At 52.3% G+C, this 21528-nt stretch overlaps 1 protein-coding gene across 3 annotated transcripts in view; it reads right to left on the minus strand.

Annotated features, from left to right (window-relative positions):
- Positions 1–21528, minus strand: part of PADI1 (peptidyl arginine deiminase 1) — a 41134-nt gene that overhangs the window by 12970 nt on the left and 6636 nt on the right. For all 3 annotated transcript variants that reach the window (XM_082402926.1, XM_082402925.1, XM_082402927.1), the window contains exons 2-10: positions 7914–8094; positions 6742–6814; positions 6025–6086; positions 4332–4449; positions 4120–4245; positions 1965–2137; positions 1713–1816; positions 539–662; positions 3–110 (exon numbers count right to left, since the gene is read on the minus strand). In XM_082402926.1, coding sequence (XP_082259052.1) covers positions 3–110; positions 539–662; positions 1713–1816; positions 1965–2137; positions 4120–4245; positions 4332–4449; positions 6025–6086; positions 6742–6814; positions 7914–8094 — 1069 coding nt within the window. The remainder of the gene's footprint in view (positions 1–2; positions 111–538; positions 663–1712; positions 1817–1964; positions 2138–4119; positions 4246–4331; positions 4450–6024; positions 6087–6741; positions 6815–7913; positions 8095–21528) is intronic.

Genomic DNA, 21528 nt, shown 5'->3' on the forward strand with positions numbered 1-21528 from the left:
ACCAGGATACTCTTATAAGGGAAATACTTCAGGCGTCTGTTTCGGGGGGAGTCAAAGACCACTGGGAAGGATTTGTGAGGAGCCTCGATGTAGCCAAACTCCATCTCATCCTGGGAGGGGAGAGAAAAAGACCACAGTGACTGCCTCAGTATAGTATTAAGAATGGGTTAATCCCCCCAGGCCCGGGGCGGGGCAGGGCAGGACAGTGGATCTTCCCCAAGACCTGGAGGGTGCAGAGGCCAGGGAACAGTGGTGGAGTGAGGCCTCTCAGGGCCACAGCCAGAGGAGGACTCTGCCTGGGACCAGAGGACTTGGAGGGAAGCAGGAGAGACTGGGGCGATGCAGGCAGTGGCGGGGGGGCGTTCCCCTAGACTGCATGTCCCCCACCCTAAGTCCTGGCACCCAGGCCGGCCTGGCTTCTCTAGGGAAACGGAGGCCGATAGGAGCCTGCGCAAGCCAGCTTTCCCAAAGCCAGTGTAGAGGACAGGGTTCAGGCCTCCCGGGCTGCCCTCCTCTCCCGGATTGCTCCCGCACCCACCTGGATCCAGCGGTCATTCCCATTCTCAATCCAAGGGCAGACGATCAGCTTGCAGTTGGCTTTCGATGCCAGGTCAGACATGTCTTTCAGAAACTTCTCATTTGAGCCATGGGAGTCTACGACACTGCGAAACACAGGGAGAGGGGAGCGAAATAATGACCGCTGACTGTGGCCTTGGCCTCAGGGCCAGGAGGCAGGGGATGGATGGGGTGGCCTTGATGCGGTCTGTGCTAGGCCCCGTGTGGCCCCTGGGCACAGGGGTTCAAACCCAGTCTCTGCACTAGAGAGACTCATGGGCTAATGACAGAGACAAATAATGTCCCCAGATCACATCAGGAGGCAGGTGCAAGGGGAGGGACAAGCCCGGGGCTGTGGAGCCCAAAGGCAGGGCACCAAAGTCCTGGAGAAGGTGACTGGGGACTGAATCTCACTGGTTAAAGTGGTAGTGAGGGGGCAGGTAGCCCCATCTCCTCCTGTTTCTCACAACTGGCCTAAACAAAGGAGTCAGGGTGGGGTTAGTGAGCAAACAGAAAGAAAGAGTTCCCTTCTGAACACCTGGGCCCAGCTCAGCAGAGCAAACCTGTTTGGCCACACCCTTCCTGGCCTTTTGACTTATGTTCCAAGTCATCTATGGCCCTTTCCAGTGGTCCAACCTCTGATGCAGAGGCCTGGAGTAGCCTTGCCAATCCAGGCTCACCTGCCCATCAAGGGGCCTGACAAGGATTCTGAGAGATGGCAGAAGGACCAGGGACCCAGGCTGGGGCAGGGCTCACAGAGGATTTTGGAGTCTGGGTCCCAGGTTCTCTGCAGGCCCAGGAGTACACCCACATCTGAGCAAGGCTGGGTCTCCTGCAGCTGCCATCAGTCTGAACGGGGCCTGGCCCCACTGCCTGGAATAAATCCTGGATGTTCTGGGGCTGCTACACGCAGGACAGGGTAGGGCAGGTGTGCTGGACTTGAACCATTGACCTCAGCCAGGGCCTTAGCTGCTCAGAGCAGGTAGGGCTGACAGGCCCAAGCCAGCCTGCTGCTATCCTATTCCCAGCTTGTGTCCATGGGTGCCTGCAATGAATCCGTCCAGTATGAGTGCAGGGCCAAGCCTGGTACGGCATTCTGTTCCTATCTCTATGAGTCCAGAGACGGTGGGAGAGCTGCAGGAGGGGCGAGGCCTCACCTGCACACATACAGCTCCAGGGGGCTTTGGGTGTTGGGGGTCATGATCCAGGGGGCCATGCGGAAGGTCACGGTGTCTGTGAAGTGGGGCACCTCAGGCAGGGTCTGGGGGGAAAATGAGGACTCAGTGGGCCCTGCAGGGAGCCCCATCAGGCTTCAAGACCCCGCAGCCACCAGTCTCCCAGCCCTGGAGCCTCCAACCTGGTCCCTGAAGCCCCTCATCCCCTATCACAGCCCCCAGCGCCATACATACCTTGGTGTCCACCAGGCTGACGCTGAGAGAGACCAGCCCCAAGAAATGAGCGTCGGGAAAGGTGAGCCCCTCCACGTAGAAGCTGATCTTCCGCTCCCCCGGATGCCGCTCCACTTCGTAGGACAGACGCCAGGGCCCCAGCACCTGCTTGTAGTCTGAGAGAGAATTCCCACCTAGGGGGAACCAGAGTCAGCACTGGGGGCCCAGTGCTGGGACAGGGGTGTGGGGCTGCGAGGATGCGAGGACAGGAAACCCGAGGCCAGGAATGTAGAGGCAGAAGCACCTTTGTGTTAGATCTACTTGGACTCCTCTCCAGCTCTGCCATGTGCAAGCTGTGTGACCTCAGCTCAATGACTCAACCTCTCTGAGCCTCAGGTCCTCATCTGTAAAATGGGCTAATATTATGTTTCTCATGCGGTCAGTGTAAGCTTTAAACTAGATAAGGAAGTAAAAGCAGCTGGCACAAAAGGTGAAAACAACCTAAATGTCCATCAACGGATGAATGGATAAACAAAATGTAGTATGTCCATATGCTGGCATGTTATTCATCCATAAAAAGGAATGAAGTATTGATACATGCTACAGCACAGATGAACCTTGACATTATACTAAGTGAAAGAAGCCCAACACAAAAGGCCTCATATCATATCATTCCATTTGTACGAGATGCACAGAATAGGTACATCCCTAGGGACAGAAAGCAGATTAGCTGTTGCCTAGGGCTGGGGGTTGGGGGTTGGGGGTTGGGGAGTGACTGCTAATAAGTACAGGCCTTTATTTGGGGGTGATGAAAATGTCTTAGAGCTAGAAATTTTGTGGTAGTTACCCAACATTGAGAATGTACTCAATGTCACTGAATTGTTCACTTTAAAATGGTTATCTGGGGACTCCCCTGGTGGTGCAGAGGTTAAGAATCCGCCTGCCAATGCAGGGGACACAGGTTTGGGCCCTGGTCTGGGAAGATCCCACATGCCGTGGAGCAACTAAGCCTGTGCACCGCAGCTACTGAGCCCGTGCTCTAGAGCCTGTGTGCCACAAGTACTGAGCCCACGTGCCACAAATACTGAAGCCCACGTGCCTAGAGCCCGTGCTCTGCAACAAGAGAAGCCACCGCAATGAGAAGCCCGCTCACCACAACAAAGAGTAGCCCCCGCTCGCCGCAACTAGAGAAAGCCCACGCCCCTCAACAAAGACCCAATGCAGCCAAAAATAAATAAATTTATAAAAAAATAAAGTAAATAAAATAAAATGGTTAATTTTATGATATGTGAATTTCATCTCAATTTTTTAAAAAAATCACCTGGCACCTAGTAGTTCTGGCCCGTCGCCTTTTCCCCTCCCCTGAGGGTTGTCTGGGAAGCGCCACCCTGGCACGCTCTTACAGCATGAAATGTTCTCAGCTCACTTACGGAGACTTTGCTTATGTTCTGGTATCACAGAAAGTGTTTCCAAGCCGGACTCCTGGGTAACATTCCACCATTGGAACATTCTGGTCCCTGCCAGGCTCATTTAGCTGGGACAAGTTCTGAGTCAGTTTGAACAGAGGAGGATGAAGCGGAAGAAGGAAGGGGCAGGAGAGGTCTCTTGTGATTTATGAAAATGTAAGGGCACCTCAGGGTTAAGGGTTAGTGTTTTTGCTGGGGGTTTTTTTGTTTTTTTTTTTAATCCACAGACTTTGATTAATAAACTGTCAGGACAACTGGATTCTGAAGGCAGGCCTGGGCCTCAGCTTTGCTAGTCCCTGCCTCCACCCTACCCAGCCTGGACAGTGCTTGTTTTACATCGAGAACTCATTCCATGCTAACCGACCAGAGGAAGGATGGGCTCGGGAGAAGGGGCAAGGGTAGTGGAAAGAAGAGGGGCTTTGGTGCCCAAGAGACTGGCTTTGAATGCTTGCTCCATCCCCAACTGGTTGTGTGACCTTAGGGCAGTGAATTCACATGTCTGAGCCTCAGTTTTCCCCTCTATAAAATGGGTCTAGTTTGGGAACCTCTTTCTTGGGCGATATGTCGTGTCCTGATGGAGTGGCTGTTTGTAAGTGGTAGTGAGAGTTACAAAATGATGATGGAAGGAGGGAGAGAGGTGGATAAGAGAAGAATGGTTTGGGAAGCAGAAGATGGAGCAGGGAGGGGAGAGACCCCTCCAGGCCACTCACCCCTAGCGCAGAAGACCCCCACTCTCCTGGAATCAGAAAGCGGCACGTTCAAGACCAGCTTGTGGCTGTCAAAGAGCTCATCAGGGCCATCGCAGTTCAGCACCATTGGGGCCATGTCCTGCAGGTCTGGAGAGAGTGGTGCCCATGAGACAATCCTGCTCCATCCCACACCATCACCCGGGACGACCCCATACACCCCTTCTGGTGCTCACCATCCAGTGATGTCAGCTGAGTGTTGGCGAGGTCGATCCCCCTGGACCTGAGACTATCCCGGTCACAGTTTACCAGCAGGACAGCCCCATAGCCCTCAGGGCCCCAGCGCCAGGTTTTCTGTGGCAAAGCAAGAGGCCTTAGGGTCAGTGGGATCCAGGGGTCTCTGGGAAGGGGTTCTGGACATGGCTAGAGCTGTCTGCTTTGTTAACTTGGAGACGTCTGTATTCTGGGTTTGCTTAAAGATTTATAGAGGGATCATAGATTTGGGGAATGGAGTTCCAGGTCCCTACACCCAGAGCCACTCCACGCTTGTGCAGTGAACAACTTGAACAACAGCTCCTCCCAGCCATCACACTGGAAGAGGAAGGGTGATGGAGCCAAACCCAGAAATGGCCTTTGCCAGTCTGCTGAGCTTTGGTCCTGCCAGCAGACTAAGACTGCCTCGCCCTGACCTTGATGGGGCTGGAGAATTCCTGGGAGACTCTCCCCATCCCAGTCCTCTCCTGGGGCCTGTCCCACAGTTTTCTCTGACTTTCACTTGAGATCCTGCAGGCCCTGCAAGATAGTCTGAGCTGAGAGGTGGGGAAGATGGCTGGAACCCTGCCTCTGTGATCAAAGCTCTTCCTGATGTGCTTCTTTTTTTCTCTTTTAATTTATTTGCTTATTTATTTTGGCTGTGCTGGGTCTTAGTTGCGGCACACAGGATCTTTGTTGCGGCATGTGGGATCTTTAGTTGCAGCATACATACTTCTTATTTGCGGCATGCGGACTCTTAGTTGCGGCATGCATGTGGGATCTAGTTCCCCGACCAGGTTTGGAACCCCAGGCCCGCTGCATTGGGAGTGCAGAGTCTTACCCACTGGACCACCAGGGAAGTCCCCTTCCTGACGTGCTTCTACTTTATCCCCACTAGACTCTGCAAGGCAGGGCTTATTTTCCCCATTTCACAGAAGAGGGAAAAGAGGCTCTGGGGTGTGAACCCCAAGTCACATAGATGGGATTCAAACTTGGATCTGGGGGACCTTACAGGACCACTGCTAACTTATATGGCACTCTTGTTCACCTCTCTGGGTAGATGCTTCTCTGTACACGGCCCAAGACATGATTTATATCATAGGCCCCACCCACCACCTTGCCCAAGCAACCTTGTGCAGTGAACAACCTGCACAGCCATCCGTGGCAGCCCTACTCCATCTTGTCCACAAAGTCTTATATATGATTCAGGCTTCCTCTCTGGGGTCTTTCCCTGAAAATCATATCTTCTACCCTCCCAGGATGGCTTTCAGATACATCCGGTGGGGTAATGCCTTGAGCCCACCTCATCTTCGTCCTCACTCTTCAGGATCTGTCAGTCACTTGACAAGTCACCTACCATGCTTGGGGGTCCAAATACAGCCCAGGAAATAGAAAAGGCCTCAAGAAAAAGAACCAATCCCAGTTCTAAGGTGGCACAAGAGAGACCCAGAGAGGGTAAGCTGTTTTCCAGGAGTCACACAGCATGTTGATCACATAGTGTAAGTTAAGGCCCATTCATGCTGATTTGGGAGTCCTCAGATGGCTTCCCTATACTGCTGGATACCACAGACCCTAGGAATCCATCACCCTTCTGGAGGAAGAGCCCACTCCACCCCAGGACCACCCCCAGGTTTGCCTGTCAACTCTGCCATCTTGGGGTAACCAGGAGAGTCCCACCTTGTCGCCTTGGCTCCTCTTCACCTTGCCCGTGCGGCCCGTGTCGACGTCGAGGGAGATGTCTGCAAAGAGATGTAGAGGGACTACCAGGGCTCCCCGGTCCCACCCTCGCACCATAACGTCCAGGTCGGGGCAAGCTTCGGCCCCTCCACAAGCCCTTGAGAACCAGGAAGCCCTGTTCTGGGGACCACACCCAACACCCGAGAGGCTCTTGTGGCAGCCCCTTGTGGTTCTGGGCATTGGAGGGACCCAAGGCTTTGGCTCTTGAATTTTTGACTCATCTATGTGGGCTGAATTGCTAGCTCTTGGGGGCCCTGACTCTGGAGGTCGGGATCAGGCCTGAGGTTCTAGGTGCTGGTTCTGCGGTTCACAGGGCCAGCTGCCGGGGTCTGGCCGAAGGTAGCATGTGGCTCTCCATGGTTTAGTGATGTCTTGAAGTTCCAGTGAGTGTGATAGGCAGACTCTGGATGAAGGAGGCCTATTGTGGGTCTAGCTGGTGACCCATGGGCAGTGCAGTTTCCAGATTCTTATGGCCCTAAGTATGGCTGCGACTCCACCCCTGAGGCTCTAGAGTGGATGAACCGCCTCTGAAGAAGCCAAGCTCCTCGATGGGGGAGAAAGATGTCCATGGGCCTTGCACTTGGGGGCTCCCCTAAGACCCTCAAGCAGCCAGCATGGAGGGGTTGATGTACGGAGAGCCAGGGAGGTGGGACTTACCGGCGCCAGTGAGGTAGAGCACACTGTGGCCCAAGGCACTGTCCTTCTGCTGCCCAAAGTAGGAGACGTTCACCTGTGGGGACATGGTCAACCCTAAGCCAGCACGGCCGCCCCTTCAGAGATGGCTGTGACAGGGGGAGTGAGGGGACACTCCGGCGGCCCTGCTTAGAGGCAAGGGAGGCATGGGGGCCCAGCTACTCCCTGCTGCTGAAGGCCCAAGGCCCACGGGCTCCCGCCTTGGATCCAGAGCCCCCTTCTCCAGCTGGAGAGGCTGTGGATGCCTCCTCAGCTCCCAGGGCTGAGCTGAGGGGCAAGGAGGGCCAGATGGGGTGCGGGAGGATCCCAGAGGGAGCAGCTGGACCCTCAGGAATCCATGGGGATGTCAGAGAGAAAGAATGAGGGAAGGGACAGCTGTCACTAGGGACAGGCAAGTTATTCAAACTCTCTAAGCCTCTGTTTCTTCATCTGTAAAATGGGAACAATGACCACCCCCCACCCCCACCCCATAGTAGCAGCCCAAGCTCACAGAGCTTTCCCCATGCCCTAGAACCCATGGCCAGGGCTCGACCCGGGCCATCTCAGTGGGCCCCCAGGATGACCCCAGTAGATGGGGCTCAGAGGTAGGATTTGAGCTCCAGGGCCCCTACTCTCAACAGCTGCACAGTCCCCACCTTTTTGGTGTCATTGGAGAAAAGGCTGAATCAATGAATCAGGGGTCACTGTGTGTGTGGTGGGTGCCTGACGGTGAGTGAGAAGGGTACCATCTGGGAAAGAGAAGGCTTCCTGCTTCCTTAGGTGGGACACACACACCCTGGTATGTACCTGTGTCCACGTGCGTGCATGTGTGTATGGGTGCTGTCGAGGACTCCTGTCTGCACAGGAGTTGGGGGCTTGTTTGGGGTCTGTGTGGAGCTGTGTTAAAGGGGGCGTTTGTGAATTTGAGGGGGCGAGCAGGAAGGCTGTGCTTTTACGGGAGCATTCGTGTATGTGTGCATGTGACGTTGGGGCATTGGGGTGGGTTTGCATGTTTGGGTGTCTGTTGAGTTGCACTAGGATGTGTCGCGTGGACGTGGGTGGCAAAGCCTTGTGGGGTTTGGTTGAGTGGGGGTAATGTGTGAACGGGGTATGCTTTGTGGGGGACTCTTACCTTCTGTGGGGAAGTAGCCTCTTACCTTGAGATCGTTTAAAGCCTTACTGGCTGCGTCCACAGATATGATCACGTCCACGCCAGCATCCAGGGGCCAGTGGGCCTTGTCTATGGGCTCTGTCACCTGTGCTGTGTTGTAGACCGTGAAGACCTCCACCCCGGAGCTCCCAGAGACCCTGAAGGTCTCAGCACCCTTGGGCACATCACTGATAGAAAAGAGAGAGGAGAGCATCCGGGGGCTCAGGAGAGAGACCAGCGGGGTAGTGGGCTGGGGCTACCCGGCTATGCAACAGCACCCCCTAACAGCTGGAGTGGGGAGCGGCGGGGGGGGGGAGGGGGCCACTGGCCAGGAGACCAACCTGGTTGGGCCCCAGGGCTCCATTCCAGCTCTCCACTGATTCCCATGTGACCCACCCTGGACACGTCGTCCCCGGGCCTCAGTCTCCCCCTCTGCAACATGAAGGGCTTGGAGCAGAGCAGTGGCTGTTGAGCTCTGTTTTAGTGGCAGAGCCCTTTCAGTGGACCTCGCGTGGAACCCCAGACAGAAGAAGGACAAAAGGGGGCCGGGGGGGTGGTGCCGAGCCACGGTGTTTAACCCTTCCACTCCCACCGCGGCCCCTGAGGCTCCAGAGAGCAGAGACTGAAAACCTCTGGACATCCTCAATCCCCCTCCCCCAAAGCTTCCTGCTTTTATGCTTCCAAATTCTCTAACCCAACAAGAAATCCATTCGAGACCACCTCTCACCTCCTCCACTGCCACCCCTGCACCCACCTAGAGCGCTGGGCAGCTTCCTAAGCCCACCTGTGCCTGCTCCAGTCTGTTCCCCACTCAGAGCGGATCACGTTGTTCTTACGCTCAAAAGCAATGGTTCGCATCACACACAGCAAAGTCCTCACAATGGCATACAAAGCCCCTCCTAATATGCCCTCTGCCACCCCCCAGGAACCTCCTCCACCCCACTAGGCTCAGTCCTCACTCACTCTGCTCAAGCCACACTGACCTTCCTGATGTTCCATGAAGCTGCCAGTCTGTCCTGCCTCAGGGCCTTTGCACTGGCCATTTCCTCTGCATAAAATGCTCTTCCCCCAGATATCCACAAGGCTCACTCCTTTACCTTCTTCAGGGCTCTGCTTAAATGTCACCTTCTCAGTGAGCACCCCCCACCCCGCGCCCATCACTCTATTTAATGCTACACCTTGTCCCACCTTCTCCCACACTCTCCTTATCCTTGCCACTCTACTCTGATTCTTTTTTGTTTGTTTGCTTGTTTGTTTTTAACATCTTTACTGGAGTATAATTGCTTTACAGTGTTGTGTTAGTTTCTGCTGTGTAACAAAGTGAATCAGCTATATGTATATATATATCCCCATATCCCCTCCCTCTTGCGTCTCCCTCCCACCCTCCCTATCCCACCCCTCTAGGTGGTCACAAAGCACTGTCTGCTCTGGTTCTTAATCATACTGTTAGGTATTGTCCGTCTCTCCTGCTAGAAGGTCAGGTCCACCAGGGCAGGGAGTTTTGTCTGTTTTGCTCATTGCTATCTCCCAGCACCTATAACAGTGTCTGGCGTGTGGTCAGTCTCATAAACACTTGTTAAATGAATGAATGGATTCAGTTGCCCCTAGTCTGCAGGGGGATTCAGGCCCATCTGCACCCAGTGGCACAGAACTTGACTGAGGCCATACCCTGCAAAGTTCTCCCCGTCTACCTGATATACCACATCCACCCAATACTCCAGAGCTCTGGGCTCCAGAAACGGGGATCAGGAAGCCCTCAGTCTGCCAGGCCCCAGCCGGGGGCACCCATCTTCTGGGCCTCCACGCTACTTCTCAAGCCACCAGCTGCTTCCAGCCACAGCAGGTAGGGGCCAGCCTTCCTGGGCCGTAGATTCAGAGGGGTTGCTCTGCAAACTCGGGCTACAGGGCACCAGGAGCTAAGCCAGCAGGGCCTCTGGGGGCGCTTGTCCTTCTTCATCCCCTGAATAAACCTGAGCTGTGTGCCTCCCTGTCCCAGCCCTGTGATGGGCCCCAGGGTTCCATGAAGCCCTTGGCCACGTGGAACACACACACTGGAGGGGAAGTCAGACAAGGGAACTACATGTCAGGGCTCCCCACTGCTGTCCCCCAGGACAGAGCCATCAACCTCAAGGCCACCACCCAAGGTCAAGTCAACTTGCAAACATCCACCCGACTGCAAAGATGCCAGGGCCACAAGGGTCCTTTGATGCATCCTCCTGCCTCCATCGTTTCCTGTATCCCTGAGAAACCACCCAAGTATTAAAGCCCCTGGAGAAACCAGACACCCCTCCCAGATCCCCACTGTGGTCACTCAGTCCCCACAAACAACTGCCCCCATTGACAATGGTGGTGATGGTCGTAGTTACAACAGTTCCAAGTCCCACGCGGGACCTGGCTCTCTGAGGCACATCATGGCCCCATAAGGCAATTATTATTCTCGTTTTAAAGATGAGTCTGGGGTGGAGAGGGGCCCCTGAGCCCTGCAGGCTGCTGGCAAGACCCACAGGCCCTCACCCCACTCCTGGCCTCACCGTCCTCAAGAGGCACTTTCAGGCATCTTCCCACCTTACATGCCCTTTGCCTTTGTTTAGTCAGTTGCCATAGGAACCCAAGTCTCCCAGACTTAGAACCCCCATTTTCCATCTCCAGACTCAAAGCTGTCTTTTGAACATCTCTTTAGGGTGTCTAACAGGCTTTTTACATTTAACGTGTCCAAAACGAAACTCTTAGTTCCCCACTTCTGCCCCGTCCAAACCTGCCCGGGTCAGGCCACATCATTGGATTCATCCTGGCCTTCTCTCCTTCCCTCGAGCTCACATCCAGTCACCAGTGAACCCTGTCAGCTCTCCCTTCACAACATCACCTGCTGACATTCACATCTCTTCCACGCCTAACGCCCTGGTCCAGGCACCAGTGTTTTCCGTGTGGATTTGCACAATAGGCTGGTCCCCCTGCTTCTTCTCCTGCTGCCCACGATCTGGCCTCAACACAGCAGCAGAGGGATCCTCTTAACACAAAAGTCATTCAGCATCCCTTCTGTTCACAGCCTTTCCCCTGGGGCTCTGCAGTCTGCGCCGAGTTGGCTGCGCCCTTCTCACTCCTGCAAACCCAGCTCTTGCTCTCCCTCCGGTTGCCAAGCTCCCTCCTGCCTTCGACCCTTTGCACTTGGGTTCTCTTCGTTCACAATGTTCAGCTCCCGAGCACCCGCTGGGGGCTCCGTGCCTCGTTTCCTTCTCAGAGGTCTTCCCTGACTGCCCTATTTAAGGCTGTGTGACATGGGTGACACCACGAACCCCACATTCCCTAACCCCATGACCCAGCTTCATTTCAACCCATGGCACTTGTCACCTGACATGTCATGTTTATTTGACATGTTTTTCTCTTGTCCATCTCTCCTGTTTCTCCCTCTAGAATGTAGGGAACGTTCCCATTTTACTGTCACTAAAACTACTGTCATCTCAGCACCCAGCGTGGTGCCTGGTGTGGGCAAGGGGTACAAGAAACCCCTGTTTGAACTAGAACAAAAAATTTCACAATTTGTATGGAAGCACAAAAGACCCCGAATAGCCAAAGCAATCTTGAGAACGAAAAATGGAGCTGGGGGAATCAGGCTCCCTGACTTCAGACTATACTACAAAGCTTCAGTAATCAAGACAGTTTGGTACTGGCACAAAAACAGAAATATAGATCAATGGAACAGGATAGAAAGCCCAGAGATAAACCCACACACATATGGTCACCTTATCTTTGATAAAGGAGGCAAGCATATACAGTGGAGAAAAGACAGCCTCTTCAATAAGTGGTGCTGGGAAAATTGGACAGGTACATGTAAAAGTATGAAATTAGAACACTCCCTGACACCATGCACAAAAATAAACTCCAAATGGATTAAAGACCTAAGTGTAAGGCCAGACACTATCAAACTCTTAGAGGAAAACATAGGCAGAACACTCTATGACATACATCACAGCAAGATTCTTTTTGACCCAGCTCCCAGAGAAATGGAAATAAGAACACAAATAAACAAATGGGACCTAATGAAACTTAAAAGCTTTTGCACAGCAAAGGAAACCATAAACAAGACCAAAAGACAACCCTTAGAATGGGAGAAAATATTTGCAAATGAAGCAACTGACAAAGGATTAATCTCCAAGATTTACAAGCAGCTCATGCAGCTCAATAACAAAAAAACGAACAACCCAATCCAAAAATGGGCAGAAGACCTAAATAGACATTTCTCCAAAGAAGATATACAGATGGCCTACAGACACATGAAAGAATGCTCAACATCATTAATCATTAGAGAAATGCAAATCAAAACTACAATGAGATATCATCTCACACCGGTCAGAATGGCCATCATCAAAAAATCTAGAAACAATAAATGCTGGAGAGGGTGTGGAGGAAAGGGAACACTCTTGCACTGTTGGTGGGAATGTAAATTGATACAGCCACTATGGAGAACAGTATGGAGGTTCCTTAAAAAACTACAAATAGAACTACCATACGACCCAGCAATCCCACTACTGGACATATACCCTGAGAAAACCATAGGTCAAAAAGTGTCATGTACCACAATGTTCATTGCAGCTCTATTTGCAATAGCCAGGACCTGGAAGCAACCTAAATGTCCAGAGACAGACGAATGGATAAAGAAGATGTGGCACATATATACAATGGAATATTACTCAGCCATAAAAAGAAATGAAATGGAGGTATTTGTAATGAGGTGGATGGAGTTAGAGTCTGTCATACAGAGTGAAGTAAGTCAGAAAGAGAAAAACAAATACAGTATGCTAACACATATATACGGAATCTAAGGGAAAAAAAAAAAAAAAAAAAGGCCATGAAGAACCTAGTGGCAAGACGGGAATAAAGACACAGACCTACTAGAGAACGGACTTGAGGATATGGGGAGGGGGTGGGGTGAGATGTGACAGGGTGAGAGAGTGTCATGGACATATATACACTACCAAATGTAAAATAGATAGCTAGTGGGAAGCAGCCGCATAGCACAGGGAGATCAGCTCGGTGCTTTGTGACCACCTAGAGGGGTGGGATGGGGAGGGTGGGAGGGAGGGAGATGCAAGAGGGAAGAGAAATGGGAACATATTGTATATGTATAACTGATTCACTTTGTTATAAGGCAGAAGCTAACACACTATTGTAAGGCAATTATACTTCAATAAAGATGTTAAAAAAAAAAAATTTTTTTCAAAAAAAAAAAAAGAAACCCCTGTTTTATGGATGAGGGCAAGGCAACCCAGGAACGTGGAACTGTACCCAAGCAAGAACCTATGGACCTTCCCGGGACAGACCCCCCCCACCTCCACCATGTCTTCTGCCTGCCTCTTGTTTGTAATTTTAGCCTCCTAGGCCTTCCCCAAGTTCCAAAGAATAAATTTAATCAGAAAAATGAGAAAATGCAGAAACAATGGAAAACAGCCAAGCAAGACAAAATAATAATAGTTCAGCCATTAAACAAAGTCAAGGATCTTTAGTTCCTCCTCAAGGGCTATAGATAATATTGTGAGCCACATCCTTTGAGCTGTTTTGCAGATACTGAAGCCCCCACCAGGTGGAAGAAGTTAACGGTATGCTGCCCACAAGCACATAGACCTCAGACCGGTTGGAACCAGAAGGTTGATGATGTTGACTCCCAATTACCTCACCACCAACCAATCAGAAGAATGTCCACGAGCTGATCACACACCCCGAAACCCTCTCCCTCACCCTGTCTTTAAAAACCTTTCAATGAAGTTAGAACACTCCCTCTCATACACAAAAATAAACTCAAAATGGCTTAAAGACTTAGACATGAGACATGACACCATAAAACTCCTGGAAGAGATCATAGGCTAAACATTCTCTGACATAAATCGTACCAATGTTTTCTTAGGTCAGTCTCCCAAGGCAATAGAAATAAAAACAAAAATAAACAAATGGAACCTAATCAAACTTACAAGTTTTTGCACCGCAAAGGAAACCATAAACAAAACGAAAATACAACCTAATATTTGCAAACGATGTGACCAACAAGGGCTTAATTTCCAAAATATACAAACAGTTCATACAACTCAACAACAAAAAAACAAACAACCCAATCGAAAAATGGGCAGAAGACCTAAATAGACCTAAATAGTTTCTCCAAATGAGAAATACAGATGGCCAATAGGCACATGAAAAGATGCTCAACATTGCTAATTATTAGAGAAAGGCAAATCAAAACTACAATGAGGTACCACCTCACACCGGTCAGAATGGCCATCATTAAAAAGTCTGCAAATAACAAATGCTGGAGAGGGTGTGGAGAAAAGAGACCCCTCCTACACTGTTGGTGGGAATGTAAGTTGGTGCATCCACTGTGGAAAACAGTAGGAAGTTTCCTCAGAAAACTAAAAATAAAATTATCATATGATCCATCAATCCCACTCTTGGGCATATATCTAGACAAAACTATAATTCAAAAAGATACATGCACCCCTATGTTCATAGCAGCACTATTCACAATAGCCAAGACATGGAAGCAACCTAAATGTCCATTGAGAGATGAATGGATAAAGAAGATGTGGTACATATATACAATGGAATACTACTCAGCCATAAAAAAGAATGAAATAATGCCATTTGCAGCAACATGGATGCAACTAGAGATTATCATACTAAGTGAAGTAAGTCAGAAAAAGACAAATACCATGTGATATCACTTATATGTGGAATCTAAAATATGACACAAATGAACCTATCTATGAAACAGAAACAGACTCACAGACATAGAGAGCAGACTGGTGGTTGCCAAGGGGGAGGAGGTTGAGGGAGGGATAAAGGGGGAGGTTGGGGTTAGCAGATGTAAGCTTTTATATATAAGATGGATAAACAACAAGGTCCTACTGTATAGCACAGAGAACTAGATTCAATATCCTATGATAAACCTATGATACAATATCATAGGTTTTTGTACCTATAGGTTTGTATACCTATACCACTTTTATACCTATACCTATAGGTTTTTATACCTATACCACTACAATATCCTATGATAGTGGATAAGAATATAAAAAGAATGTATATATATATATATGTATGTATGTATAACTGAATCACTTTGCTGTACAGCAGAAATTAACACAACATTGTAAATCGACTATGCTTCAAGTTAAAAAATATTGGAAAGAAAAAACATACCCCACAACCCTCTCCCTCACCCTGTCTTTAAAAACCTTTCCCTCAAAGCCATCAGGGAGTTTCGGTCTTTCAAGGACTAGCTGCCTGGACTCCTTGCTTGGTGCCTGCAATAAACGCTGCCCTTTCCTTCACCATAACCTGGTGTCAGTAGATTGGTTTTTCTGTGCGCGGGCAAGTGGACCCAAGTTTGGTTCGGTAACAGAGTGGCTTTCCCCAGACTGCTCAGCTGGCAGGTTGGTTGAGCTGGAATTTGGATCCAATCTGCTTGGCCCCAGAGCCCTTGCCCACACACCCCAAGAGCAAGTAAGCATGAGCCCAGGGCACCCAGCTGATGGCAGAAGGGTCTCCAGCTCCTGGGAGACCCCTACCCCCACCCCACTCAGAGGCTGTCATCGCCGGCACAGCCCTTTCCAGGCGAGCAGGATTCCATGGAGCAAATCCCCAGCTTTGGGCAAAAGATGACATTTCCAGGTCACAGCCCTGCCCATACAACCTCTTATTTGGAGTGTTGGTAGAAAATAATAATAATAATCGAAGATGAAGGAGGAGGAGGAGGAGAAGGAGGAGGAGGAGGGCTACCAGGACCTTTGGAGCCCAGCCTGGTCTCCTGCAGTCTAGATCGACCTCCAGCCTTGCTCTGCAGCTCACACCTATTTCACCCCTCTCTGGGGTGCTGGGATCCTGGTCTCAGCTTCTTTCTCCCCAGCAGGTGCCAGGTGAGTCCCTACAAGGAGACCTTGGGGAAAGGAGGCTTCCTGCAGGAGGCACCTGATGGGCAAGGCTGAGGCCCAGGGCAGGTCTCACCTGCCCTCTGGGAGGGGTCTGTTCGGGTCCTAGGCCCCCTGCCTTCCAGGCCCCGTCAGCCCATCCAGGTCACTTGCCTTGTGCTGTCTCTCAGGGTGGAAAAGGCGAGGGGAGCTGAGGCTATCCCAGCAGTAGCTTTGCAGGCTGTGAGGCAGGGGCTGCTGCTTTCCGCTTGGCAGGGTGTGCCAGGCAGGCACCTGGCCACCTTGGTTCTCATTCCCTCGGCATCCTACCCCCTCCCCTGCCCCCGGCCCTGGGGACAGGGTCCACACTGCCTTTCCTCACCTCTCAGACTCCCTGATCTGTGGGTGGGGCTGTGGATTAAGGGCTGCTCTTGGGGGCTGTAACAGGCAAGTGTGGGAGTTGGGGTGAGCCCCGGGCTGCCCCACAGTGGAATTTGTCTCACTGGTTTCCCCAAGCTGCTCTGTGGGTTCCTCCCAATCCACGCACCGCAACCACCCCCAAACCCCACCACCACCCTCACACACCCACCCCACTCCCTCCTGACCCCGGCAGCTACTTCCCTTTGGTCACGTCTCATGATGCAGCCCCCAGACCCAACCAAACCCTGGTATGCAGCCCTGGTTCATCCCCAAACTCAGAGTCAAGTGAGGAAATGGATTTAAAAACTCTCCTTTACTTTTTTTTTTTATAAATTTATTTTATTTTATTTATTTTATTTTTGGCTGCATTGGGTCTTCATTACTGCGAGCAGGCTTTCTCTAGCTGTGGCGAGCGGGGGCTACTCTTCGTGCCGTGCACGGGCTTCTCACTGCGGTGGCTTCTCTTGTTGCAGAACACGGGCTCTAGGCACGCGGACTCAGTAGTTGTGGCTCGCGGGCTCAGTAGTTGTGGCTCATGGGCTCAAGAGCACAGGCTCAGTAGTTGTGGCACATGGGCTTAGTTGCTCCACGGCATGTGGGATCTTCCGGGACCAGGGCTCGAACCCGTGTCCCCTGCATTGGCAGGAGGATTCTTAACCACTGCGCCATCAGGGAAGTCCCAAACACCCCTTTATTAAATGAAGGGGACGAAGTCATTGCCATACTAGAGGCTCCCAGTCGCCCAGGCAGTAGGTGTCATCATTGTTATTATCTTTATCGTCATTTCCTTTGTTATTATCTTTATCGTCATTTCCATTGTTATGCTGATGAGCCTGTGAGCTGGTGCCAGCACCCTGCCTTCTTTCTACCCCCTCTCTGCGGAGGTGGGACGAGGATGGGGATGGGGAGGGGGCAGTTTTCTGCATTCTTGGAGACCCACTTCAAACGCCACCCCTTCCGTGGAGTGGAGTAAGGGCTGTGTGTGGAGTATGGCCTGGGACCTGGTCACTCAGCTGCTCTGAGCCTCGATTTTCCTCCTCTGGAAAATGGATATAATCCAAAGAGCTACTTCCTAGGGCTGTTGGGTGATTTCCATGAGATGATGCATTTAAAGTGCTTGGCGGGCTTCCCTGGTGGCGCAGTGGTTGAGAATCTGCCTGCCAATGCAGGGCACACGGGTTCGAGCCCTGGTCTGGGAAGATCCCACATGCCGCAGAGCAACTAGGCTGGTGAGCCACAACTACTGAGCCTGCGCGTCTGGAGCCTGTGCTCCGCAACAAGAGAGGCCGCGATAGTGAGAGGCCTGCGCACCGCGATTAAGAGTGGCCCCCGCTTGCCGCAAGTAGAGAAAGCCCTCGCACAGAAACAAAGACCCAACACAGCCAAAAATAAATAAGTTAATTAAAAAAAAAAAAAAGTGCTTGGCACAGTAGGTGCTCAATAAGTGTTAGGTGCCATCATCGCTGTTACTACCACTCTTCCCAGAACCCCCAACAGCCCAAACCCAGTCAGGCCAGGACCCCATGTCCTTTCCTCTGTGTCCCCACAGCACTGGTCCAGACCTTCCTTGCGGCCCCTTCACAGCCTGTGTCACCCAGCGTCCCGACTCACCCTGTCGCCAGGCCCAGAGCAGGGCCTGGTTCACCAGGTTAATAAAGAGGCTGCAAGGAGAGTGGAGTCAATTCTTAGAGAATCTCACAAAAGGAAGCACAGAGGATGGGACGGGGAATTTTCAATCAACAGGAAATTCCCAGCCTTGCCCACTTGCCTTGGCAAGACATGTGCCCACCCACCTGGTAAGGCATAAGGACAGCATGTTTCACAGGTCATATTGGGTAGGGTAGTATTGGGGTGGCATTTTCAAGCACCTACTATGTGCAAGGCACATGCTCAGCTTTTGATGCCTCATCTACACTTCACAACAACCCTCACAGGAACATGTTGCTGTCCTCATTTAGCAGATGAAGAAATCTTCTCAGAGAGGTTAAGTAACCTTCCTGGAGTCACACAGCTGGTAAAGGATGGAAGGAGCAGCAGGTTTGTCTTCTATGTTATGCTATCCCGCTGACTTGAAAATGAGTGTGTGTGCCCTGAGCGTGTCCCCGGCGGGGACCGGAGGAAGGAAATAGTCAGGGAAGATGTAGGAAGGAAAAAGGGAAATGTTGAAACTTTGCAACACAAGCTCCTCAATATGATCCCTTGGGAGCTGGCAGGATGTGGGGCACTGAGGCAGGAAAGCCCTCTTCCCCCTCCACGCACCTGAACTTTGCAGGGGTGAAGTCAGTGCAGACCAGGAAGATGGCACCCATGACCTTCTGGCCCCTTTCTGCCCTAAGACAATGAGACTGTGGAGTATCTTCATAGGCCTTGGGTCAGAGAGGGGTCTCAGAGGTCATCCTGGCCAACTCCTTGCCCATCGCAGAACTCTGTGCTTGAACAGGTCCTGTGACAGGCAGCTCACTACCTTACAGCCCTCTGTGCTTTGACAGCTCAGGTAATTAGAAGGCTTTTCCTTTTACTTGGCTGCAACCTGCATCCAGAAGCTTCCTCCCACTGGGGCTCCACAGGCCACACCTTACCTCAACTACTCGGAAGTTGATCACCTGGTCTCTAGGGAGAAGAGAAACACAGCAGTCATGGAGTCCCTCCTATGCCGTCCATCTTACCTGCTACTTGGATACCACCAGCCCCTAGGGACGATCCCAGGGGTCAGGCCACCCCTCTGCCCAGCCTAGGGTCTGGGCAGGGAGGGCAGAATGGTGCTGACCCCGCCTCCAGCTAGGGGAGTGGGTATGGGGGTGGCGGCAGAGGGCTTGCCCGGGGCATTGTGCTGGGGGAGAGGCGAGGGCAGAAGGGAGAATAATGCAGAACTGGATAGAAAGGCTGAGGAGCAAGCTGACGGGCAGCCCTTGAGCAGACCAGGCCAGCCAAGCCTGTGACTCCCCCTTCACACTTGATCAGCCACCTGTCTGCCCAGAGCCCCAGAGGTGCCACTCTCCAGGTGTCCTGGACTTGACGTTCCCTGGACTGAAGCCACAAGAAATGCCCTGGGACCAGCCAGCAGGACCTGGCAAGTCCTCTCAGGTATGACCAGCTCTGTAGTCGCTTCTGCCAGGAGCCGAGAACTGCTGTGGCCAACAGTCCCACGGAGCTGGCCAGACCCCCCACAGGCTCCAGCCCTAAAGAACAGCAGCTCCGCGGAGCACACGGAGTCCTGTTAGTGCTGTCGGCCGCTCTGCCTCAACATGCATTTCCTGAGCACCTACTGTGCCACCCTGGGCACCAGGACAGAAGAGATGAGTCACCTCTGGCCCTGCCCTCATGGGATCCACCCAGGGCAGGGACATCACGGTCCCCAAAGTGCTTTTACTCCGTTCTGATTCCATCCCCACGGTCCCTGCTTGCTGAGCAGAGCAGTTATTCTTCTTCTCCCCATTTTACAGATGATGTGAAATTCAGAGGGAGGCCACATGCGGGGCAACAGCGGAGAGCTGAGATGTGACCCCACTCAGGGTCTGACTCCAAAGCTCATCCTCTGCCCTGCCTCCACCCACCCCTCGCACCAACCCAACAACGTAGAAAATTCCGCGATAATGGGCTCTCTTGGGGTTGAGCTCATAGAATTTGGGATCAGGCAAACCTGGGTTCAAATCCCAGCTCTGCCATTTGTTGGCTGTGTGACTTTGGGTAACTCTCTTGACATCTCTGTGTCTCAGTTTCCTTGTCTGCAAAATGGGGATCGTAGTAGGCACTACCTCATAGGCTTGTTGTGAGATTTAATTGAGATAGTACAGCAAGCACTGTGAGCTGAAGAAGGTGCTGTCACCATTGTCATTACTGTCACAAGGGGCATGGGGAGCAGGCAGACCCTGGGGAATAGGATTTGTCCATCTCCCTTCACTCTCAGACCTGCCCCCAAACCCGGTTAGCGATGCAATTGTTAGCGTCCACATTCTGAAGGTTTTTTAGCTCCCAGACTAAGATGGGAGACCCTCGGGGGCGGGGGGTGGGTCGTATCATCTCCGAGTGCCTCAGCCCAGCACAGAGCTGAACAAGGAGCAGGTGACCAGTAACATTTGTTAAGTGACCACAGCGGGGCAAAGGTCACAGAAGGTTCAGGCTCCTGTGTGGCTTCCTCCTTGGTCCTCCCTGGTTGCTGGCTGTGGCCGACAGAGGTCGGGAAGGCGATGGCCGACATCACATCACAGGCAGGGATTTTCCCCTAAATGTAGAATCACACTGGGTGTAGCTATGTCCTCTCCCTCTTTCCTTCCTTCCCAGAGATAAGAATCACGGGTGCGTTATGCCTTGTCATTGCTCAGCTAAGGCCACACCCAGAGAGCCTGCAAGGAGGGCCCGGGCTGGCCAGGCCTTCTTTCAGTGGACCCCTGCCTGCCCAAGGATGGGGGCTAGAGATGGGGGGTGGCAGCTTTCCACCCCGGGCCTTCCCAGCAGAGGCAAACAGGAGCTGGGGGCCAGAACACCCTTAAGAGAAGAGCCCTGAATGGAAAGCCAGAATCATGAGTCACTTCTCCCCTCTCAGCCTGTTTCCCCATCTGCAAGATGGGAAATTGTATGGCTGTGCTCCGTGGATTATGCAATTCTCATCTGTAAAATGGGGGCCAAATTCACAGGTACAATCAATGGGTGATATTATCCTCATCTAGCATGGGAGGAAACAGGCTCAGAGAGGCTAAGTAACTGGCCCAAAGTCACACAGCCTGCAAGGACCAGCCTGACCCTAGCTGGTGGTTATGACTGGTTACCAGCCATCTTGTTCTCTGCAGTCATTGAACTGACTCTCGGAGGCCCCATCCCAATGGAGCTTCCTCCTCTGGGGCCCAGGGTGCACAGAGCCCAGCCTTCCTTCTCGTCCAGGTCCAGAAGCCCCAGCCCACCCTTTCACTACATCTGGCAGCCTGGCTCAGACCACACCCTCTGCAGGATCCTCCTGAGGAATTTCTGGCCTTCCCTTTGCCCACCCTCCCAGCACGGCAATGGAGACCCAGGTGGGGGTAGGCGAGGTCATAAATGTGGCAGGGAAGGTGTGCTGGAGAAACGCTTGGCAGGGCTTCAGGTGGCCTTGGTCTTAAATGCAGGGTGACTGGGTTCTCTGTTCTGGGGCCCAGGGTGCATTTGGAGACCCAACTCAGGTCTGTACCTGCTGCGAGGCCAGGCTCCTGAAAAGTTCCGGCAGGTCCCAGCTCCCTCGGCACCTGCCCCTGGGTGGCAGCATTCGGAATCGCTCCACTTCTCCCGGCCCACAGCTGAGGTCCCCCTCCTGGGCTCCCCAGGTGGCTGATGTCCTTG

The sequence above is a fragment of the Balaenoptera borealis genome (genome assembly GCF_965194805.1).
Source record: "Balaenoptera borealis genome assembly, chromosome: 1".
Taxonomy (NCBI): Eukaryota; Metazoa; Chordata; class Mammalia; order Artiodactyla; family Balaenopteridae; genus Balaenoptera; species Balaenoptera borealis.